We start from the raw sequence: 25,718 nt of genomic DNA on the forward strand, positions 1-25,718 counted from the left end.
AAATTACAAATTATGCACTATTCCCGACATATAATAAATAATACCACTTAAAATGTACTATTTATTCATTAATCTTTTATGGTAACAAAATAGTTTAAAGCTGCAAAAGAACATATATAATAAATAATACAATGGCTGCGGCATAAAATATTATCATTTTAGACATATTTAATGTCTGAATTGTTGTGTTATCGCGTTACAGTATTTTAGTTAACTTAAAAAAATACATAATTCTCTATGTAACAATGTACGTCACTAAGGCCGGTTTCACACTTGCCGGATGGATTTGCCCGGCACCGTGTAGTGGGGTGGTGTTGTATGGGCAGGGCCGGCCCTAGGTTATTTGGCGCCTCAGGCAAAAACTAAATTTGCACCCCTTCCCCCCATTAATACTTTAATAACTCATTTCACGAGCACAAAATATAATTCAAATTAAAGTAATTTAATATTATATTTGACACTATATTCTTTTTTGCGATTGTGGGTATTTAAGAATTTGTAGTTTTATTTTCGTCGCGATTTTTTACGCGTGTCTAAAGAGTGCACAGTAGTGTATACAAAAAAATAATATTAAATTATATTCTTTAACAATATTGTTTAATAATTTAAAGTTAATATTACGCCTTTATTTGGTATCACGGCGCCCCACAAGATCTAGCGCCCCAGGCGGTCGCCTGTACTGCCTGCCGCTTGGACCGGCCCTGTGTATGGGCAGCGTCGAACCGGCGCCGGATGGATCTGAAATGGTAGGTTCTAGCCCATGCAATACCATCCCCACTACACGGCACCGGCCCGGTGCCGGGTGAATCCATCAGGCACGTATGAAACCGTCCTATCACTATTTCGCAATATTAATCAACAATGTTCGTCACCATGTGTAAATGGTAAGGCGCCAGTGAACTGGACAGCGTGTAAATCAGCCCTAACGCTACCAGACAGCACTGTTTTTTCATAACCTCATTACCGAACAATAAATACTTCAAATAAAATTTAAATATTTATTGTTTTTTATTATTTTTCTTAGGATATAAAAATAATTAATGTAAAGCAAGAACTTAGAAATAAAAAAATCCGTCATTTTTGACGTATTATAGCTAGTAACGTCATGATTAAAGTAAACCGTTACCATTCAATCGAACTTTTTGTTATTGGCTTTTCATCGGAATAATTGTATTTTTGTGTTGATGTCATAACTGTGCACTCATGATTCGTCATCTACTATTTATTTTAAATTATGATTTATGGCCATAAATGTTATCCCAATGCGTCATAATGGACACGTAATTTTTTCACAATTGTGTTGGTTGCTTCAAAACATTTTGAGCTGTTATATATTTGATATAAAGATATAAAATAATGTAAAAACTATGTCAGTTGTTATATCTGGAACAGACACGGATCCATTTTTTGGCAAAACTGTATTTTCCATAACGACGGTAGATGCCACTGACACAATTGCACAGCTTCGTTAGGTGGCGCTCATAATTTTTTTTAGTAAAATAAAATTCGAAGTGTATTTATTCATGAAATCGATTTTTTTGGATTTTTATGAGTAAGCGCTATTTTTTTAATATTTTTACAAAATAAGCTACTATTTAATGTAAAACCACAAAAGCAATTTTAATATTTACACATTTACTTCCGATAGTCATTCTGCAATTTATTATAACGGTGAATGAGACCAGTAGCAATTGTCTTAAACTTTGTAGCACCCCCCCCCCCCTTAGTAATGTCATTATTACGAAATTTAACTATTTTTACACAACTTAATTATTTTAGTTAATTATAAATACTAGATACATTCTAAGTAGTAAATGTATCCAATTGTAGTAATTACACTCTTCGTCATTGTCGTAGCAGCAAAAAAATGCACATATGTACCCCCATGACATACTAAGCAAAGAATATTTTCAAACACTTTGGTATATTATTTAATGACGGAGTAACGAAATTTTGTACCTTTGACTTTTTCACCAATTAAATTAAATTATTAAATGAAGGTGTTGATTATTTTGTCCTTAAATTATTTTTTAAAATATTAAATTCTTACAAAATTGTTATTATGTTTTTGCAAGAGCATATATTTTTTTATTCAATTTAACATAATATATTTTATTTTTAGTTATAATTAAAATAATTTAAACCTAGAATAAAACTCATTGCTCAATTAAAACATTTTTTATTATGTAGGACGAATCTTTTTATTACACATCTCATTGAAAATTGTATAAATCTTCCAAATTAATAACGTTCCAATTCCTAAGAGAGCACTTCCTCCACAAATATAAGCCAACACATGACGATAATAATCTGGGCAATCAGCTCTTTCTTTGCATTTACTGAAACACAATGAAGAATAAGATAAACATATGAAGAAATTTAATATAATTATTACTAACAATTGTTCTATCAAGACGACTGCTATGCCAGTTATCAATTTATCTGCAAACGTTACAACCGAATATACAGCAGCTCCTTGTTCAGAATTAGGTCCGATCAAATCTGCAGTTATGCACAAACTAGTGACCATTGTAATAGCCCCTCCAATACCTAAAAATATAAATAAATATATTTAATTGAATCTATATATATTTTAGATAGTTTTTAATATACCGATCAAAACTGCGACGCTATAAAGTTGTGCTGGTCCAGAAGATGATCCCAAGAATGTAGCAATCCACACACAAGCACTAATGCTAATTACAGAACCTAATATATACACAGTCTAAAAAATATTTTGATTAATATCACTGATAATTATCATTAGTTATTGATCCATTACCTTATGGTTGAAGTAAGTTCCTCTATATTTCAACACTATGGATATTACAAATGAAGATATGTATGAAACTAGAGGAACACTAGCTATTGATTCAATAGTTTCAACTGAATCCAACGAACTTAATCTTTCTTCTAAATATAATGGTACGTAAACTAAACTTAGTGCGTTGAATAGACGAGAAGCTACATATCTATAAAAAATATTTTAATATATTTTAATTGCTAATATGTATGATATATTAAAAAATCAAATTATCTTACAAAGTAGCAACTTGATAGAGTAGTGGTGATAGAAGAAGATTTATCTTCACAATCTCAATAGATTTTTTCTTAGAATTTTTGGTATCAATGGTAATATTGTTTTGATGTTTATTATCTTCAATGCTTTCTACTTTTGTATATAATTTCCTATTAAAGAATCCCATCTGTTGTCTGATGCCAAAGTGAAAGACGATAGATAGAAAACAACCGATTGCAGTCACAAATAGAGAAATATTCTGAAAGTAATAATATTTTATAAATAAAAACTCATCTTTGGTGAATATAAACATAATCTATATTACTCGAAATTTATAATCGTCAACAGGTCCTAAAGTAGTCTTGGATGTTTGATCTAAATGTAGAATTCCCCAAGTGATCAGATACACCGTAACTCCAGAGCACACTGATGCTGTGTATCTGATTGCCGTTAACTCGGAGCGTTCCTTTAAACTGTCAGTTAAAATAGGTATCATCGCCAAATGTGATATTTGAACGACTGCCCATCCACATTGAAATAGTATTATAACAATGGCATAGTATAAAGGTTGCCACCAGGTCAAATACGTTCCAGTGGAGCTCATCCAGCATCCGAGACAACGGGAGAAGATCATTGGAAAGCTGAACAATACAAAGCCAGTTCCTTGAAATAAAAATATTATTATTAAAGTATATTAGAATAGAGACTACGCTATTGATTTGCTTACCAGCTAAATGCCATATTCTCTTACTACCCCAACGATCAGCTAAAAATCCTATGATTGGAGTCGCAATGGCATCCATTACTTGACCTATAAAGCAATGTAATAAAATCTATTTTATTGTGTTTCAAGCTGTTGTAGTAAATCTATTGTAAATCTATTTTATTGTATTTCATATTGCTTGTATGTACTTGTCTTGACTCTTAAGGTGAGTTTTAGGGATGTAACCCAAATATTTTCATATTTTTCTTACTTATGAATATTAAGGATTAACACAGCACTCCACTGACTGTGATTTCATTTATAATTGTATTTTTATTATTGACATATTTCATATGGGTTTTGCTCACATTTTGTTATGATATCTTTCAACATTTTTTATTACATAAAATATGTGCTTTGGTAAATTATGTTAATCTACCGGCATATAGAGGTGTTTTGGATTCGCTCGCAATGGTGCAACATAAAAAATGATTATGAGAGAAGTATTCAACTCTATAATTTTTTTTGTAACTTTACGAAGAGACAGTAAATCAAGAATTAAAGACTCTTGGAGTTTTATCACCTTAATTAGACATTATCGCATTAAAACATGCCAATCAGTATCTTCTCCTCAATCACATATGAAGGTGTTAGATGTTTTTATAACCAACCACATTACTTAGCATATTTTTAGTGTATACATATTCCTCAACAGCATAAAAAGGTTACCAGCTGTAAGGTTTAGTTTGTATATTGGTAATTCATTTATATTTAAGGAATTTAAGAACGCAACTGAATAACATAAACTGTTTCTTCGACAAATATATTATATATTGATTAAAATTAACTTGCAACAACTTACGTCATCTATGAAATAAGAAATCAAATTCATAGATTTTTACGTGTATTGATTTTGAAGCCATTCATTGCAGGTACTTAGCTACTTATAGAAATTAGCTTAGTAAAAATATACATACATTAAAATAAAGTCATGTTTTTCAGATTGCATAAATATAACATGTTCCATTACTTCTAATAAAATATACGAATTAACAATCTAATAACATTTAAATGGCAATCATAAAATATATAACGTCATTAAAATAGTTTAAAATAAGTGTCAATAAAAAACCACAAGTTTGATGAAATTAAGCGAAGTAAGAAAAGATAAATTGTATAACTCAATCTATTCTATATTGAAAAATAAATTAATAAAATTCTTCATACCTAATAACATCATAGATCCTGCAGTAGCTGCCTCCATTTGTAATATAGTTTGGAAGAACAGTAACGAATAAGAAAACCACATTGCTGCACACAAATCATTGTAAACGTGACCCAATCCATAGGACAACTTTTGAAGAAATGTTAATGGATGGTTTAGATCAAGACTAAAATAATTACATCATATATAGTTAATAATACATGTTTAATTAAATACAAATATATTTACTTTTGTATATTTCTATCTGATGGTTTTGTATTCTCATCTGATGATTTGGACAAACCGTTGGGTAAATTATGTCCATTTGAGTATTTGATTGCTGCATTATTCAATAGAGGTTCATTTTCAGTTCCGTTCATATTTCATATCGAGAAGATTTGGTACTAAAACATAAGACCACGGTTCAATGATCTTTGAATATATTTATTCAATGCTACGGTCACAAAAGGTTAAGCTCAGGTATATAGTATACAGAAAAAAACAATAAAAAAATTATGTAAATGTATATATTGATTTTTAAATATAAAATACTTACTGGTGTTTATATAAAATGTGTAGCACGTTGAGTCGTCTTCAACAGACTAGCTGTAATGTAAAATATATATGATAAATTCCCCCAGGTAACACGACTCGACGAAAGTATCAAATGACTCGTGTTCATTTGAGTGGTAAGCGGTCAAACTTGCACAAGATGAAGCTTCACAAGTTCACTTTGAGTGTAAATTTAACAATTTCCCTCACACGTGTAATAATTAATCTATCGTATACGTAATATTAACATTGGATTCGTTAAAATTAGATACTTTTTACATTGATGTGCATATTAGTATCTGTGTATTTCACATTAAGAATATGCTTCTTTTTTACCTCTTGAAAACATAAGTTTATATCAGGTATAAACGGTGTTGTATGTAAAAAGATTTTTAAATTCAATATATAAATTGTTTACAATTAACATTTTTATGCATTTTTTTACTAAATATTTAATTTTTATAAATATGGAAACAAAATTGTTATTATGACTCTATTAAGCGCTTTAGAAATAGTCTAAAATAATTAAAAACATAAATATGTTATAATATAAATATGTACGTTTCAGATAATGTTGATGCATTATCGATGGCATCCAAAGTGAAATATCAGATCAAGATTTAAAGATAAGTTATTATATTTATTAAAATAAAATTTTATGATTTTAATAATGATTAATGTCTATATTCCATTGAATACTACTTCCGTTCAAATAGCAACGACCTGTTGAAAAAATGTAATTAGCGGTATCATAGAACAAAATATAAAAGAAGAGTGATGATAAATTTTAATAATTTATACTTTATTAAGTAACTCTTTCCTCCTCCTTAATCCATTTATAACTTTTATTATAGTAATTAAATCTATTAATATAAATACGTATAATAATAACACGGTTTCAAATGACTGTTTGCGTTATATTGATTTTAAGTTCTAGAGACGGAGTTTTATACCCATCTTTTTGAATTGTGAAATACCATCTGGGGTTTTCTGTTTTTTCCATGAACCCAAAATTTTACAAGATTTATTCGAGATAATTTGAACTTGATAACACAAACATTTCTATGGGTTTCCCTTTCGTAGAACGCGAAATTTATCAGTGTTCAATTGTGTTACAATTTTTGCTACAAAAGTCGCATTTTGTCTTACACTTTTGCCTAATAAATTGGGCATAATATTAATTATAGCAAATCCTGCCCTGTGTGACAAATAACATATCAAAGTTAATTTTAAATAAAAATTGTTTGTGATAATCACATACAACTCTCGACCTTCACATCAGGTGATTTGAAAAATCTGGTTTATGAATAAATAACAAATTAAAACTAGCGTTGTATAGTTAACGTTGCTTCTTAAATGTTAACGAAAGTTAATTTTTCCATCAATAAATTATAATCAGCGTTAATTTGTTTATTGTTATTATAAAGAGGTTAGAGGTTATGGATTGCAAAAGAAATAGTTTAAATACTATCATTATATATCTGATTTCACTCACCAGATTTCCAACAGTTTAAATTTAATAATGATAGCAAATAGATTACTCGTTTATGATACGATTTTAACGAATTTTTAATGTAAATATTGAATTTTGTTATCAGATCTTTTTTCACTTGCATCGTAATTACATGTTTAACTGGTTATATAATTAGTTTTAAATATTATTATTAACGAATCAATTATTCAGGTTTTTATTGTACATTCATTAACAGTTTTGTTTATAACTTAATCAGTAATCACGTTGATGTAAATATTATTTAAAACACTTGATTGTTTAAACTAAAGATTAAATGTTTTTATTGTTGTTTCTTTAGTGTGATTAGTATCAGTAAAATTATTCAAAAATAAGATAAAAATTTTGCACCTCTAGCGCAAAATGAAGTTCACCTGACGACCAACACATAGCAACTGAGATATCCACACCTGCATTTAAATGTGTTACTATTTTTATATGTTTTTCGACATGTTTTTTTCCTACTGACAATAAAAATCGTTCTAGACTAGTAACCGACTAAACCTGTTTTTCTAAAAATAAGTTTGAAGCAGTTTATTTTAAATAAAATATACGATAATATATAGAAAATACATTTATTAATAATATCAGTCGATAACCCTTTAAAAGTTTTATAAACTTAAAAATCATAATTTTATAATAAAGCATAGACATCTATTGTCGATATGATTAACTTCTATAGTACTTTTGAACAAAAATAAGAGCTTATAGTAATCACCGATAGATGTCCAAGAATATCCATATACATAAATTCATAATTATTTATTATTTTACTAGTTATATACCTAATCTAATTTTGCTACTAAGGTAAATTCCTTGTTTTTTAATACTTAAAAATCTTTTGTTTCGTTGACTTGTATCGTACTTATTAAAATCAGCGGCGATTACATTTAATAAATCAGTCGCAAGTATGCTATTGATTAATAAACGTAATTCAGTTTAAAATGTATAACTTCTCAAACATATTTTTGTAGTATACCTATATGTTATTAATTATGGAGCAATTATTAATATAAAATTAAATTACTTTATTATACATTTTTAGATTTATGTAGACAAAATGTTAAAATAATAATAAAAAAATTGTGGGAAACGATTTATTTGGATGGCCATGGCATAGGTGGTACACTGGCAACAATGTAACCCAAAAGCGACGAAAGCAAACATACGTTTGGCATGAAGCACGACGGAAGTATAGTGTGAGTAGTTTATGTTTTTTTTTAAATTTGTCAAGATGCACGTAATTACTTATATTAATAATTACGACAAAATTATTTTTTAGCTACAATAAGTCGATGAAAAGCTTAGCTAATGGCTCAAAAACTAATATTTTAATAAATAATTTTATTCAATGGACAATAAATAATATATACAAGTTTTGAACTCTGTTGAATCTTATGAAACTGTCTAAGCTTTTTTAAAAATATATCAGAAAAGTCGCTTGAAAATGGTACAATCCGTTCTAATAGTATACAAACAAATACATTTCCATTTTTATATGCATAGATGTAACATGAGTAATGAACTTAGACTTCACCCCTTTTGGCAAATGTTATAGCGCACTTAATTTTCTCAAAACACCTTTTCCAGCCGCAACATACATAAAATAGGAATATGTACAAACATCTTTATGACGTAGAATTATGTTCGTGTCTCCATAATTATTTTATGTGCACATAACATAATGACAGCCATGGTAAAAAATAAGCTGCTGTTAAATATTTGATTGCTTTTAAATATATCTAGTGGTGCTGTAGATCAACAGTTCCTATTCTGAACCGCCATGTAATATATTATATATGTTCATTACATTTTAAATTTATTTTTCAACAGCGGACTCTTTAGTGCATTCTGAATCATTACGAGCGGAGTATTTACTTTCGTACGTTTCAAAAGCTTGCGACCGTAGCTAAAATGCATAATTAAATTATGAATGCAACGGACGTACAAAAGGTTGAGCTTTTATTCAGTTAATGTACACTCGCGAGTGCACAGTACTAATGATCCAAGACAATTAATTACGTTCGGAGACGTTTCAAAGGATGTACCAACAGGCGACGTTGCTGTTATCAAATTGTGATATGGATGGCGCAAAAGTCGTCTCAGAACGACAATGTTCTATCTCAAATTTTATGGATAGCAATCTTTTCCTCAGATAATCAGCCCTCCAGCTATTTAAGTCTTCCAATTTGTTTAAGTGTATTCATATTATACACACTAATATTATATTTAAGACAACAAAATAAAGAAATAACGATATAATTGTTTTCGGAAGCACAATAATCAATTTTATGCATTTGTAATATTAAAGATAATAGTAGTAGTATTAAAATTGTTAAATTATTTAATTTTTGAAGATATTTAAAATATTAATTTTCATTGGAAAAACTGTATTTATACATCATATTTTAAATTTAAAATTGCCAATAAATTTATATAAATTATATATAATACCTGGCGATAAATATTCTAGCGATCATTTATGCGGCGGTAAACTGCTGACGATTAATTGCTGGCGATAAATTGTTCGGACCCCAGCAGATTGACCTGAAACTTGTTACACTTACCAAATAAAAACGACAATAGAACCTCTGATATTGAAGGCACTTTAACGGGAGATCTGGAAAAAAAAACTTAAGCTTGAAATCTCATCGACTATAAAGACATAATATAATACTTAAATTTAATAATATGAATTTGATAAAGTTACCATATTTTGCGTGTGAACCGTTTACATTATATCTCACTAAATTCAGACTGGAGGAGGCTGTAGATTAATCGCGCATTAGTTGACGATCAAATCCAAAGATAAGTAACTTCTAATCGATCGTAGCTTCCTGTGACCACGGCGGAACACGATACCGAAACTTAATATTATTATGTAATTTAACTTGATAGCTCGCAGGTGAGCTTCTCTAAAGTTTGTTGGCTGAGGAACGTCTGCCATAACGACATTTGGCCGCAGGTAACACAAGAAGGTAGAGGTTTTTTAGAGCTTGTTTTGGGTGACTTTTTATCGTATGGATATAATAAAATTCAACAAAAATATTTTGAGAACCTCTGTTAGATTATAACGATATGTATGTATATTTAACGTAATAATATTATAGTGGTTATTGAAAGTTACCATTTTTATTATTTTATTAAAAAATACTGCCATTAAGCCACTATATATGTATATATATAGAGATGCTTAACGAGAACATTTTTTAATACCTGATTTCTTGAATTATTCAAACATGCATAATAAACATTAGTAACATTAGGTAATCCTGAAACGATATCGAATTAGTCCTGAATATGGGAAACCAGCAAAGACAGAAAAATAGCTGCCGAAAAAAAGCAAATCCTACTCAAAAAATGTGAGTAAAAAAGGATTATTTACTATTTTGTTGTATTCATATTTTTTTAAGGTTTTGTTTGGCACCCCGACATTAGCGCGCGGGATATTAGCGCGCAGTACAACCCCGACGTTAGCGCACAGGACATTAGCGCGCCGCCATTAGCGCGCAAAATAAGTTTATTTTATATTTTTGACTACATATTTAAAGAAATTTACATACCTAAGATAATTTTTCTGGGCTCGTCTCTTTCGGGTCAAAATTTTAACATGGTTTTGGTCAGAATTTATATTGTATGTGTCAGAATTAATAGTAAATGGTCAGAATACTAGTGGTCAGAATAAATATTAAATGGTCAGAATAAATATTAGATTATCATAATTTATATTAATTGGTCAGAATTGAAATCGGATCGGTCAGAATTAATATTAAATGGTAATATTTATGTTGCCACATGGTCAGATTCAATTTTGGCAATAGTGTTATCGTTTAAGATAAGTACAATTGTTTGATGGCGTCTGTCGTTTACATATTGACAGTTCTGACGCGCCAACGCTGAATCAACAGCTCTTGTCAACACCAACTATTAGACCTTCGGTACGACGACCATTACGGTGAATGATAATCAAAGTGTAACATTCTAAAATAAAACAAAAATTCATTTATAACATGGTTTTTATTTATTATTAATTACAAATTTATATAGGAAAAAGGAGGCATCTCGCTGCCGCTCGCGCCGACTTTCACTATAGAACCAAACAACCTAACCTTTTTTTTAATGATATTGTATTGATTTGTTCTCATTTCGGTATATCTTGTAATTGTCCAGCATCATCCAATCTATGACTAACTGTTCAAAAAGCGAAGACGCTTATGTTAGTACCACAATTGGAATGAGATGATAAAATAGGTTAACTTCAAGTTTCCTGCGTAAGATATGTGACTATGGCAGCAAGTTACTTTATTATGACCATGTGTTATTTTTATTCTGACTGTATACTATTTTTATTCTTACCGCTTATTATCTTTATTCTAATCGTTTATTGTGGCCATTTAATATATATTCTGAACATTTTGCTAATAAAACTCTGACTGAAAATTGATTTTTATTCTGACCAAAATTTGATTTAAATTCTGACCATTTAATTACAAATCATTTTTCTGCCAAAATAACATCAAATTTAAGATAAACTGGTACTTGTACAATCCCATCCATAATTTTTTTATCGATTAAATTTTTTAATGATATTCAAACTGCTTATCCTTAGCAATTTAGATTTTCATGGAAAATACACGAGAATATCTTTTGCCGGGTAGTTTTGAAGTGAACAATTATTTATATAATACGCAAGTGATTTGAAGAAAGCAGAGTTAACACAATAATAATAAGATAAGGAGATTACATGTTATATGTGTATATATTAAAAAAAAAAAGTTTATATGATTCCTTTGTGTATATGTTTAAATTTTGCAGAATAAATGTTTTAAGTTTATAACTATTGTATTTTGTTTTTTCATTAAATATATAAATAATAAATTGAGCAATAATATCCCGCGCGCTAACGTCGGCGCGCTAGAGTCGGCGCGCTAATGTCGGCGCGCTAATGTCGCCGCACCTTTGTTTTAATGTACAATTCATTAAATACATTAAATTTATATAAAAGCAAAATAAAGCCTTTTTATAATATGTTAACTATAATAATATATTCAAGATATTTTAGAATGAAATTATGCTGTATATTCTTTAATATGATTTATATATTTATGTATGTATTTTGTTAACCTTGTGTTGGAAAATTTGTACTATTAAAACGCTGTGCTATATTCACAGGGGGATAATAAAAATATAATAAGGCTTTTAAACCGAAATTTTTCACATAATATCAAAAAATATGACGCACTATAATAAAATAAATATTATTTGTAAATAATTATTAAATTATCAAATATAAAAAATATCCATTCAATGCAATTATTAATTAATATTTATTTATATTATTGTCTATTATTGATTAAAACAATGCGCAGAACCTTCCAAAACTTATTTTTATAATTAAATTATTTGAAAGTAAGCATTTATTGCGTTAGTCGTTAATATTCTCAACATAGAAAATTACAGTAAAAATAAAGCATATTACAAAATAATTGTCTCACTTTTATTGCGTATAATGCAAAACTTGAAAGCTTTATTAAATTCATATTGATTCAATTTATTTTTAAAGTTGTTAAAACTTTAACGGTATCTTGTAATAAAATCTGTATTTTTATTAAATATATTATAAAATTATTGCAAGTTTATATATTATTTTATTTTACATAGCTGTGTTTATTCTCGAAAAAAAAATTATTCTAAGTTAGTTTCAGTACAAAGTAAATGATAAAGACTAAAGAAGCTCAACGGGTAAAAATAAAATATAATTTTTAATTACTTAATAATTACATCTTACGCTTCAAGTAAAATTGTCTGAAAAATGTGCTTTAATTTTAATTTTGAAACGACTTTGTCCTATTTAAACAGATATTTTATTCATGCAAAGTGATATTGAATATTAAAAAGTTCATTTTTTTTATGCACCGCTTACCCACGGCGAAAATTCTTTTTCGAAGCTCTTAAATAGAACCGTCGCATTTTTAAATAAGGACCGTTTCAAGCGAAAGCGATCTTATAAAATGCTGAAATTTTAATTAGTGTTGAAAAGCGACGTTTTATCGGACCTTAAAAAGCTGAGATTTTGCGCAAAATGACCGACTTTCGAACGTTAAGGACCTTTCACAAACACACAAACGAAAATAGCATGTATTGTGCAATATTAATAAGCTCTTATGAATTGTCGGCAATCTATAAATCAATTAAATAAGGAGATACCATCGCAAATATAGCAGCACAAATCATCTTTGTCAAACAGATGAATATATACCACAAGATTTTGCACTTCAGTTTAATAAAAAAATATTGATTCTTGCACATACACACGTTTTGTAACGGTTGTCCATGGGTGCGTCCGTAGGCTGCAGGCGTCTTAGAAGTGGGTCGCTCTGGATTCTGAGCGACGAGCTGGACCAGTGGTTGAGAATAGAGAAGTAGTGGTTTTTGCGATCTTTGCTCGTTCGAATTTGAACCAAAGTTGGAGGTCTAGGTGGCGAATTTCTACAAAAATAAATTTATGTTGACCGATAAGGCAGATTGGAAACGGCTACGCGCGTTTTCAATCTGCCTTATATACTCACAAGATGATTAACCATCATCTTTAATGGTCTCACATGGTATATTTTTAACGCGGAAACCCATTTTTTCTTCAACGAAAAAAAATATTTTATCGCGTGTGGAACTGACCATTTTTATGATGATAAGCGTTAATCTTTTAATCTGAAGGGGGTTAGTTAATGAATCTGACAAATTTATGTTTTTTTATTTATTTTTACATATTTTGTTCTAACTTTCCAGGCGTTAGCCCAATATGTTACAACTGGGTAAATCAATCAGCTACAAAAACACATATTTGAAGAGTTTTAACTACTACACATATTGCTATAATTTAAAGGTTATTATAACGACCATTTCAAAAAACGAAAACAAGTCTCGAATTTTAAGCTACCCGCAGTATTTTCACAACGATGGATAAGAGATTTCGTGATCTTGATATTTCACGGACATTAATCACTCATAAGTACCGTAGAAAAAAACTACTACTTGAAAAGAATCTGCGCTATACGATATATTTTATCCTGCGCAGAATAATATTGCTATTCTACCCTTTTTTTACCAATCGCTGGGGTGGCCATCTGTACCATTTACATTTTAAGGTGTGAACATATGTCGTGGGTGCAATGGCGTAGCTATGTGGGGGCGGGCCGCCCCGGGCGGCACTTGCTTGGGGGCAGCATATTCGCGATGAGATCGTCTAGTGTGGTTCTTAACCCTGAATGTACTAAAACATATATAAATCCACGAATAACAAGAGCTTAATAATAACTAATTTATTATTTTAAGAAATGCTGAATTTATGTCCCTGCAAAAAATGTATGGGGGGGGGAAGAAATTTTAAGGATCGCCATGTGAATCACATATCCTGCTTGGGTGTGTCCAAAAAACGATGCAGTTGGCCCGCAAACATCCTTATCTGTGAATCGCTAGAGCTGTCTCGAACCAGCATTATAAAATATGTGACTATTGGTCATAGAGGGGAGACGCGGCGTCACAGCATCACTGCACAAGACACATCACGACATCCAACATCATCACAAGAACACATCACGACAGATCACACTCACTCCAACGTATACTCTTCGACTTTCAAGACCTGCCAGATCAACTTCATCGCCTAATAGCGGCATCTACGTTTCTCTATTTATGTATGTCTATAAAATAAACTGTTACCAGCATTCCAGCGGCAATTTAACAACATAGATGACATTTATAATGTAGTAAAATTTACAATCAATAGGTATAATTTAGTAGTCAGATGGATCTGGATGACCCTAGAATATTTGTTATTATCTAATATATACATAATTAAATCGCATTTTACAGTGTCTCGTTAATTTATGAATTTTGTGTAATCTTAGAAACTGTGCTGCCTGCTCCATGAAGATATTTAGGGCTGACCGCTTTTTGGCTCACCTAACAGGTTAAAGTGCAAATTCCTTTTTTTTATTAAGCACTGGTTAGCGGAGCAAAAACATATACTGCAATTATTTTAATGATCTTTTTAACTATTGTACTATAATAAAATTATGAGTTATGAAAAACGCTCAGAGAAAATACGCTTTAAACCTTCATTGGGTTCTAAAAAGATATATATTTTTTCAATTAAGCTCAGAGCTTGTCTTTGCATACATTGTAACCACTGAAAAATTAAGGGAAGCAAACTTAATTGATCATAAACAATTCATGTGATAAATATTTAACTGGACTATTATTAAATTGCTATTTTTAAATTTTTGTAATATATTTATTGATTTAACGATCAAATTAATTAAAAAAAACAGTGAATCTATCTGATTATCTAATATTAAAAAAACCGTGCATAATATATGTATATTGAATGGGAACTCTCGTCATTACGTTTTTATATTACACATAATATATAGTATAAAGCATGTAATATAATATTATATATGTAAAACTAACGATTTATCGCTCAATCAACCAATTGGATTATCAATCAAAACACACGCACTATTATTTATATTTTTTATAGTCCGAATTACTCAAATGTCACACAACCGCTTAATCAGCATATAATTGCCGGCTGCCAGCGTTTGACAGACGACATATGAAAATTTGGTCATATATTTTACAATAAAGCAAAGCTTTCTCAACAATTATTATTAATCGACACGCGCATAATAAAATAATAATTTATATTTATAGTAATTTTATGATAATGTCATAATCGCGCCGGAGATACGTTTCGATCATTTATCATGATTTTTTTCAACTTTTCCACTTATGTATGTAACTTGCATGTGGAAACCTGACCAATGGTCAGTGGTTGCTAGTTCTGTTACTCTGCCAGTAATTAGCAAACATTCGTTTCGACACTTGGCCACAAGAAGGCATTAGATCCAGTTCTGGCGCCGCAAAACAAACTGGTCATCTCCTTATTAGTTTTAATTGAATTTGTTGGCTGGACAGGCTATTTATTTATATGCGGTTCAATTTTAACTTTGTGAAAGTCCTTTCGAAATCAACTTTACGCTCAATCGAATCGTTACGTGTCGAATAAAACGCAAAAAAAGTATATTGTAGATATATATCGTCCAATATGTAATGCCTGATTTTTTTCCAAAATTTCAACACATGCCACCGTCACAATCCAAATTGAAATACTCAACGTTACACGGTCGTAATATGTTATAAACCTATCTAAAGATGATTATATTTACAAACAATCTTTACTTTTAATTATTTGAATATCGAAGAGTCAGTGGCGTAGCTTGGGCATGTGCCGCCCAGGGCAATCCTTAAAATTGCCGCCCCCCTCATAATTTTTTGCAGGGTCATAAAATAAAAAATTCTTAAAATAATAAATTGGTTATTATTATTAAGATTTTGTTATTTGTGGATTTATATATGTTTTAGTGCATTCAGGGTTAAGAACCACACTAGACGATCCCATCGCGAATATGCCGCCCCCAAGCAAGTGCCGCCCGGGGCGGCCCGCCCCCTCCGCCCCACCATAGCTACGCCACTGCGAAAAGTAAATGTATAATGGAACGGAATTTATACATTTTTTACATATTATATATTGCCTTTTTATTTATTATATCCTCTCCTTTTTATTAGATAATGGGGTTTCAAAATTAGGATATATTGTTCTTATGAAAACCATACAATAGTAATGGATTTTTTAGGGTCGACAATGAAACAATGCTTTAACTATATCATTTACATAGTTACAAAAGAGTTAAATGCTTACATAGTTACAAGAAAGTGATTGAGGGGCCGGTCGGAAAACGTCCTTCCGTCGCGTCGCCAAGCGAAAAGCGTCCATCGTCACTACATATTATCTAAATGTATGTTTTGTCAAGTAGCTCAAATTTTGTGGATGTTTTGCTTTAACCTTTTATCTTCGTTATATATATATATATATTTTTAAATCGAAAAAATATCTTAGGGCTCACAAAACAATATTTTTTATATATTTCACTGATCGATTGTCATTTAAATTTTGAGTGCAATATAAATTTTTATCATTTTTTTATAACTGTTTTGAAAATAAGTAATTATTCGCGCAGATTTTGATTGTATAGCTATTTTATTTCAAGAAGTAAGAAATTATCAAGATTTTGTTGCGCAGCGAAAAACTAAAAAATTTGTCTACAACCGCACTTTTTTTGTCAGCGTTGGCCGATACAATAATACCTTATATACGAAGTCATTAAATTAAGATTAAAAAACAACGAAAAATTAAGGGTGAAGAGCAACAAATAAAATGTTTTAAGAACGTCGTTGTTACAAATTCGATTTATAATGATCTTTGACAAAGGCTTTTCGGAGTTCGCGTGTCAAGGATCACATATTCAAATACAATTTTATCGAAAAGGTATTAACATTTTCTCAGAGATAGACTTATTATTACATTATTTTACACATATATATTCAATCCAAAATGTGGTAATTTTCTTTGGTAAATATTTGAATGCAACATGTGTATGATTACAACACCTTTAATTATTTACTGCGAATAAATAAATTGGTATTAGGCAAAAAACGACAAAAAATTTACGAAATTGTAAAAAAATGTATTTTTCTATAACATATCTAATATGATAAGATTATTTTAATGAAAGTTTCAAATATTTAATTGTGTTTTTTTAACAAAATATGTACGTATATATTTTCATCACACTCTTAGGGTATTCTAAATATTTTTAAAATCACATTAAATATAATAATAATTCATTTCAAAACCTAAATTACAAGTTAAAATTCAAATTTAAATCCTAGGTAGTCCAAAATTAATTATATAAATAAAATATCTATTAGAAATTTTGTATGACTCATCTCTTTTCTTAAAAGAATTTTTAGCATCATCATTAAACCACGGTTTTGGGTTGTATCGATATTATGTTTCAAAATTATATTGACTTTTTATTTTACTGTTTACAATATTCTTATAAATATTATTTCATAGGATATTGTTGCAATCTCAGGGGTAAATATTGAGATGCGCATGCGCGGGCCTCGCGCCTTTGGCGTGACTCGTGCGCAGATCGGCAGTGAGGGCGCGTCGGTTGCCGCTCTCCTTAGTAATGGACGCCGCACGGTGGGGTATTTGGTCGATCTGGGCGGCCAAAAGTCAATTATGAAAATTTAAGTGCAGGTAAAAAAAAAGTTGCTCTGTAAAGCTGATAATTTTTCGCATAATAATCAACAATTCCCCCACTCCTTGCATAACGCTAGCGCCCCCACGATCGGTCGGAAGTCAGTCATTCCTTCGAGTGCACGCATCGTTTTCTCGGCGTCGATTGTATACTCGTACATTGGACAATTATTATAATTTTATTTAAGTACAGTTAAAAATCCAAACCATTGATTATGATAAATCAGGTAATTGTTTCTACGTTTCATAGCTTTTTGTTGCAGTTGCTGTCATATTAAACACACAATGTTGTTTTGAATAAGTACCATTTTTTAGTACTTCTTCCTATTTTTTTTTCTAATTTTGATTTCATTAGTTATATTTCCCACCACTTTTTAATGTAGATTTTATATACAATATAAAGCTTAGGTTTCTCTCTTTATGATACATGTAAAATTGCCGCATTTTTGCGGTTTTTAACACATTGCATACCATTATTCTTAAAAATGGGACGGGGCTTAGTCGCAAAAGTTAGGACCTAAACGTTTTAAACTATTATAACTTTTTAATTAGGTGACGAGTTAACGTCAAATTTAAAATACGGTTTTATAATGATTGTTATTTTTTAATAATACGATCACCATGGTAAAATCAGTAAACCTCAAATTGTGGGTTGCGTACTAATAAAATAAAAATTTGTTTAGAATCATCAAATATACACATATTTAAAAATGAAAACGATACCGAGTATGATAAAATACTAGTCAAATACTTTTTCTTGTTAAATAAACAGCAAATATCAAACTTTGTGACATATACAATTTATTTTTTATTTTTAACACTTGACGCGGCGAAATACGCACGACTGTTCAACACGGAATTCCTCTTCCTCGGGCCTACAATTCAAGAAATACTTTGAATACTTATTAAAATAAAATTTCATGAATTATTTCATGAAAAATAAAAAAAAAAGTTTTTTTTTTAAGTTTTTTAAAAAAAATTTTTTTTCTATAATGTATTTTTTAACACTTATAATATTATATATTTGACTAAGAGCACTTATGGAATCAACTAAAGTGTATAAATAATTTTGGCTGCCCACAACGCAAATACCCCACAGTGCGCCGTGTATTTATTTATACAAGTTTTCAAGAAAATTTACATGCTTAGAAATTCGAGTCAATATCTATTGGAAGGGATTATAATATATGATAAATAAACCATATTAAAATTCCATTATGCTAATTAAATTTTCGCTTGTATTAAAAGCCATGATATATTAATCACCAATAAGCCCCACTGCGTTTGATTTGCGATAAATTTAGTAGATACACGCGTTTATTTTATAGCGGGTGACACAGCCATAACATTGACAACAACTATAAATCTGACCACTGAAATATATGCATCTAACTGTTAATAAAAAGCGATATGTCACCGTCTCATATTTTTGCACACAATGCAAAGTCAGATAGCGCACGATAGCACGCGGTTAGATTGATTCCGGTTTTCGCCACGATAGATTACTATGACTTACACACATGACCTTAACGGAAAGATCGTCTTACCTCCCTAGAAATAAACTCTTGACCCAAGACGGATAGCGCAATTTGTCTTTAGTGATAAGCGATTTTGTATCGTATCTGATGCCGTCATAAAATCGGCACTAAATATTAAATATACGTATCGAAAGGTCTAAAAGTATCAGCTCTTATAACGTATAAATAAAAAATAATAATATTAAATAATCAGGATTACTTGTAAGCTATTAAAAACCTTCGTCAAAACATTATGTGATATACTCTGAGAAGACTTAACAAGAATATGATTCAGCAACTACACAAAAAAGGGTATTAATTTATATTCTCAAACTTCGTCAGATGAACCACAGCCTCAGATATTATCATTATACAATTTGAGACATTCATAGTGAGATAATAAAAAGTGCGTTGAAATATGATTAAATAATAAAAGATCTGTATCATATGTAATTAGGCCGGTTACTTTTGGACCTACCGGTACGTTGGTTGTATATGGGGGTCGTTAGCTTTTATCGACGGACGTGACTCTAGTGACCGGTAGGAGTATGTCGATGTTTTTTGGTTGCGATATTATTTATTTTTTTGGGCCGTAAAACAAACACATCGGGTATCAATTACGCATTAGCAATAAATTATGGCGTGTCGGTCGTGTGTCTGAATCACGATCTCGGGCCGCACTGTATCATAATAATGGTTAACCGTTATTGTGACGGGGATTACTGTTTAGTCAAATTGTCGTGTTCCAATTCTGAAGGATCGTACGTACAGTGATTAGCGAGTGATTTAAATACGTAATGATTAATATAAACACTTTTCAAGAGGTTTGGTTTGTTTTTAATGTACGACAACATCGAGATCAGCAATAATGGTGAAATTTATAATTTTATTGTGATTTTGAAGCTGTTATAGTCACCTGCACAGTTTGTTAAAATTTACAACTATTTCGAACAAAGGAAAATATAAATCAATCCATTTTAAAAGTGGCGCTACACACTAAAATATTTCATGGACCACCTAATAGTAAAAGAAAGTGCGATAGACAGTATATTATACACTGCGCTACCCTATTGTTATTTGAACTATTTAGTTACTGATAATAAATAGATCTGGACCGTTTCTAGTAAGGCACGAACTCATTTCATGAGTGTTTCCAAGAAGCGACGCACTTGGCTCGCAAACATCTTCATATGCGACTCACTAGAGCTGCCTCAAACCAGAATTTTAAAATATGAGACATTTAGCCACAGAAGGAGAGAAACCCCACAAAGACAGCGTCGATACGAGAGACATCAGCGGATCATCCAAAAAACATCACTAGAACAGATTACAACAGATCCCATCTGCACCACAAAAATCACAACCGACAATAATACAACTTGACACGCAATGAAGACACTCCGACTCCATTTCAACTCAGGTTGGCTTCAGATATTTTTATTTGAAATCTAGAATTTAGCTTAATTTTTCCTGTTCTAATTTCTTATGGTATAAAAGTGTTATTAAATAATATTTTAAAGTGATGGTTTAATTACTACAATTTTATATACTTTTTAATAATTCTAATTGAGTTGTTGACAATTTCTTTAATTTAGCTCGTGTATTTGAAAGTAAATAATTGGTCCGAATTTTAAAGATTTATTTAGGCAGGCATAGGGCCTCTAAAAATCGTTGGAAGCCCTAGGCCTGCTTAAATAAATAAAAGGAAAAAATCTGGTGTTAAACGTTCTCGGAAAATTAAGATATTTCGTATATTTTGAAATTTTATTATAAAAAATAAATATTTGTTTAAAATTATGCAATTTTTTTAAATTTCATTGCTTATAAATATAGTATTTTGGTAAAATAACCAGTGTGTATTATATTTGAGAATATATACAAGCGAAAAATAGAATCGTACTAAAAAAAACCTTAAGTGAAGATATGTCGCCTGAGAGCGGGGACAAAGCCGCGCCGGACAATCCCGCGCCGACTAAGCCGCCCCGACATAGCCACGCAAGACAATCACGCGCAATACAATGCCGACATTGCCGCGCAAAGCAAAATTATAAAATTGAATAAAATAAAAGAAAATATTTTTTTTAATTCTAATTATTTTGTTTTGTGGACAGCTCTATCACTAGTGATTCACTTTTTGAACAGTTAGTCATAGATTGGATGATGCTGGACAGTTATAAAATATACCGAAATGAAAATAAATCAATACAATATCATTAAACAAAGGTTAGGTTGTTTGGTTCTACAGTGAAAGTCGGCGCGAGCGGTAGCGAGACGCCTCCTTTTTCCTATATATATATTTGTAATTAATAATAAATAAAAACCATGTTATAAAATGAATTTTGTTTTGACTTTACGCGGCTATGACGGCGCGGGATTGTCCTGCGCGGCTTTGTCGGGGTGCCCCTGAGAGCATGGGCCCGTTCATTCTGAATTATGCAGAAGCATGATTACATTTTTAATCCTGAACCATCATTATTGAGAAAGAGGAATTTAGAGTCATGCTTAAGAGCGAGAGGCGCAAGTTTAGCTCTAGTTACAGCTTGAAAAAATGCGTTAAAAAGGATACCGGTGGGCAGTCACAATAAACAACCTATGTTTGCATTGGCTGATTAAGTATTTAAGACTCCATTGTTAATAAAGTAAAAAAATGCATATATATATATATATATATATATATATATATATTTAAAAATAATAATAAAAATAACAATTTGAAAACATGTTTTTACCAAATTTTCATCTATAAATAAAAGTCATAAACAGGTAGCTAAATATCTATATATGTTTTTATAATTATAAACTTATGTGATATATTAGGGTTTAAGTTTGTTTAGGTACTTAATATTATAAAAAGACTATCTGTTGTAAATATATACTATATGTAAAATAAAAGACTAGTTTTAAAAAAAATGTACCTATGATCTGTTCGATAGAAAACAGATATTTATTAGGATTATTTAGGATTATTAATAAGTATGAATACTGTTCAAAGTTTTTAATAATATACAAATAGACTAGAATTATTTGTGTATATTTATTTATAACACATTTATAAATTTATATAGTGATAAAACTCTGTATATAGCTCTGTTGTTGTATTATCCATCTCATTGATGACGTCACGCGCGAGCTGTCTGGCCTTGTATAGCAGTAGTTGCCGATCAAACCTTGTATAGTAACAGTTGATCAATCAAAAATACGTTGTTTCGTTTTATATCTAGTGTTGTGTGTACTCACAACGTCCGGCAAAATATTTTTCCAATTACCTATCTTATATTTTATCTGGGTTGAAAAGCTTTAGTGTGAGATGGAATTATATTATATAAGAAAATCACGTTCGTTATTGTTTTTAGCCAGGCGCCGTCGACACGGACTGTGAGGTCAGAAAACGAAATTCAAGCAGTGATTTCGATTTCTCACTGAGCAAAAAACAATCGAAAGTTTATTAAATTACAGACATGTCCGACTTTTTTGGATTTCATACCGACACGCACGTAGAATCGCTGAGCAACTAGCTACGGATAATCGATTATGGATGCAAGAACGCTATGGATGTTCGCTCTCACTTCCGAACGCGAACCGTGACTGAAATCAGACCACAGTTAAATTTATATATAAAAAATAATGTAATGATTCCGGAAGTATGAGATTCGAGGATCAGAAATATCTTAACAAAAGATCTCGCCGTCTTTTAATTAATTTTTATACATAGAATTAATCGCAACTCAGCTAACGCAATACGACGGGCCACCGCTAGGGCTCATGGATGATATTATTGTATGGCGGCGTACTTTATTTGATATTTTTATATATTGCCGAGAATAATATACATTATAGAAACTCATAAATAAGCTTCTGTTGGAAGCACATATAATGTACAATTGCTAAAAATAAAAACCCGTTTATATCCAACTAGCTAACAGCATCTAACCGACATCGTTCCATTTAATGCTATTCCCATTCATATCCACAAACAAACGACATGGCTATAAACACTTCTATCGCATTATCCTCCGTTTTCTCTAATTCAATATCGCACTTAACGATTATGCGTGGCACTTCATACACGCCTTTCGTCCAATTCAACCCAACCCGACCGGTGGGTGAAAGGGCGGTTGTTTCCTCGCCAGATAATATTTACCAGATCAGATCCGCAGACAACCTCACATTTGCATTCATCCATCACAGTCGTGCGGCGTGATTGATTCGCAAATTGAATGCAATGTCCCCGGGGTGTATTGTAGTAAAGGCCCTGACCGAACAGCCCCCGGATCATAGCAATCATCGAGAGTTTCGCCGGAAAAGGTGTATGCAAATTAGAGTCGGCATTAGAAGTCAATGATATATAATGTATTTCGCGGCACGCTCCCTGAGCCAACATAACGGCACTGCACCTGATTCCACCCACACGATGTGAGATCAATCTGTGGCTCGCGAATTGCTTTGGCAGAGTCGCCGGCGGATCCTGTCTAGATGGTATCTCGCAGGTATTAACCGCTGGAGGTCAATGCAAGAAGGTTTCCATGAAGAGGCAGGAGCGGTGGTCAGAGAGAAAAATGCGATGGTTTATGTGGATATTACCGGAAAGATATTTTTTAGTGATCTCTTATTCTGAATTACTACTTCCTTAATAGACATCGTTGCGAGAATAAAAAAGTATATATATATATATATAATATATATACTGCGTAATATTTATGTCAGTTCTACAAGAATGTTATACTATACCGTATTTATTAAAACAGGTAAGAGTTAAGAGATAAATAACTAATATATTATCTAATCTTACTGACAATAAATAATTTTAAGAGCTGACAAATACTGCAATTAAAAATAGCCCTTAAAAAATACTGTAAAATTTATCGCTGTGTGGACCTAATTTTATATCAGAAATTAACTGGTTTTTCACTTTTCTTGCCATGTGCTTTTTTTTCGAAATACCTTAAAGCATAGTTTAACATTTATTTACAAAAAATAATGACTATATTAACCTTTTGAGCGGAATCGCCATGCATATACAGTTGGCATCATAAAATTCCCTATCGAGCTCGACGGTTTACCGTTACATTCTAATTAGAATCCACTACTATTTGCCTCTCAGCCATACACCGTAGGGGTGTTACCCTGCGCTTCTAAAGAAATATTCACCATTTTATTTTTATTATATAATAATGCTCTTTTCTTATAATAAATACAAATATTTTATTGCTTTTGGAAACAACAATAGTAGGAACACATTTAATAATGTCTATAATAATTATATTTATTTAAAAAATCTTTGAAATTCTGCGCAAAATTAAAAAAAAATCAGATACATAAGTAGCAAAATTATGGAATAAAGTTAGTGGTATTGTAGGTTAATCAAATTTATTCATTTAACAATCCAGAACTGATGCTGATCCTCTAGAAATAGAAGTGGGAGGGGTGTCGCACGCAAGCATGCTATTTCGTGTAACGGTACTTCGTCCAGACGACATGGAAATCTTATGAAGCATACAGTTGATCTTTCACTGTTTTGTGGTACCCTAGATAGCTATATAATTACATATATAACTGAAGAAGTAATAAATAAAAAACATTATATTCTACATACTATTATTTTTAATTTAATGATTTTTATATATTATAAGCATAGAATGTGTATGTTTCGAATTAAAATATAAGAATATAGATAAGTCCTTATCAACTTCTTTAATGAATTAAATAAAAAACATCCATTCTTCAATGATTTTAAATTTATTATTAATAAAACAACAAATTATTGCAGAGATGTGACTAAGCGTCAAATCTTTTATAATGGTCATTTGAGAAGCTTAGACGAGTGAGAGAGTAGGAAAATTGAGAGCCAGCTACATAAATAAACTTGTACAAAAGTTTGAATATTTTACATCTACTGAATTTTTGTCAAAGCTGTATGAGAAAGGGTGGGTCCGTGACAGATGTTTGAAAATATGCATTTTTTGCAATTTCTTAGTAAATTGCTACCGATTTTTTTGAGTACTCTAATTTTATATAATTTTTGCTTTACTAATCTAAGCACTAC

At 30.7% G+C, this 25,718-nt stretch overlaps 1 protein-coding gene across 2 annotated transcripts in view; it reads right to left on the reverse strand.

Moving 5' to 3' along the window:
- Positions 1-2,163: 2,163 nt before the first annotated feature.
- LOC148227976 (major facilitator superfamily domain-containing protein 12-like) overlaps positions 2,164-25,718 on the reverse strand; it is a 46,583-nt gene continuing 23,028 nt past the window's right edge. Inside the window, exons 2-13 of one of the 2 annotated variants that reach the window (XM_088200027.1) lie at positions 13,300-13,477; positions 9,443-9,608; positions 5,483-5,532; positions 5,176-5,330; positions 4,950-5,113; positions 3,747-3,830; positions 3,345-3,682; positions 3,043-3,278; positions 2,783-2,972; positions 2,614-2,725; positions 2,400-2,550; positions 2,164-2,339 (exon numbers count right to left, since the gene is read on the reverse strand). In XM_088200027.1, the coding sequence (XP_088056153.1) occupies positions 2,183-2,339; positions 2,400-2,550; positions 2,614-2,725; positions 2,783-2,972; positions 3,043-3,278; positions 3,345-3,682; positions 3,747-3,830; positions 4,950-5,113; positions 5,176-5,306 (1,563 nt within the window). In that variant the 5' untranslated portion in view covers positions 5,307-5,330; positions 5,483-5,532; positions 9,443-9,608; positions 13,300-13,477 and the 3' untranslated portion in view covers positions 2,164-2,182. Of the gene's footprint in view, positions 2,340-2,399; positions 2,551-2,613; positions 2,726-2,782; positions 2,973-3,042; positions 3,279-3,344; positions 3,683-3,746; positions 3,831-4,949; positions 5,114-5,175; positions 5,331-5,482; positions 5,533-7,339; positions 7,420-9,442; positions 9,609-13,299; positions 13,478-25,718 lie in introns of those variants that run through there. The other variant, XM_088200026.1, reaches the window with a different exon arrangement.

This window comes from Plectrocnemia conspersa, unplaced genomic scaffold, assembly GCF_051122295.1.
Source record: "Plectrocnemia conspersa isolate PC_06_02 unplaced genomic scaffold, ASM5112229v1 ptg000012l, whole genome shotgun sequence".
NCBI lineage: Eukaryota > Metazoa > Arthropoda > Insecta > Trichoptera > Polycentropodidae > Plectrocnemia > Plectrocnemia conspersa.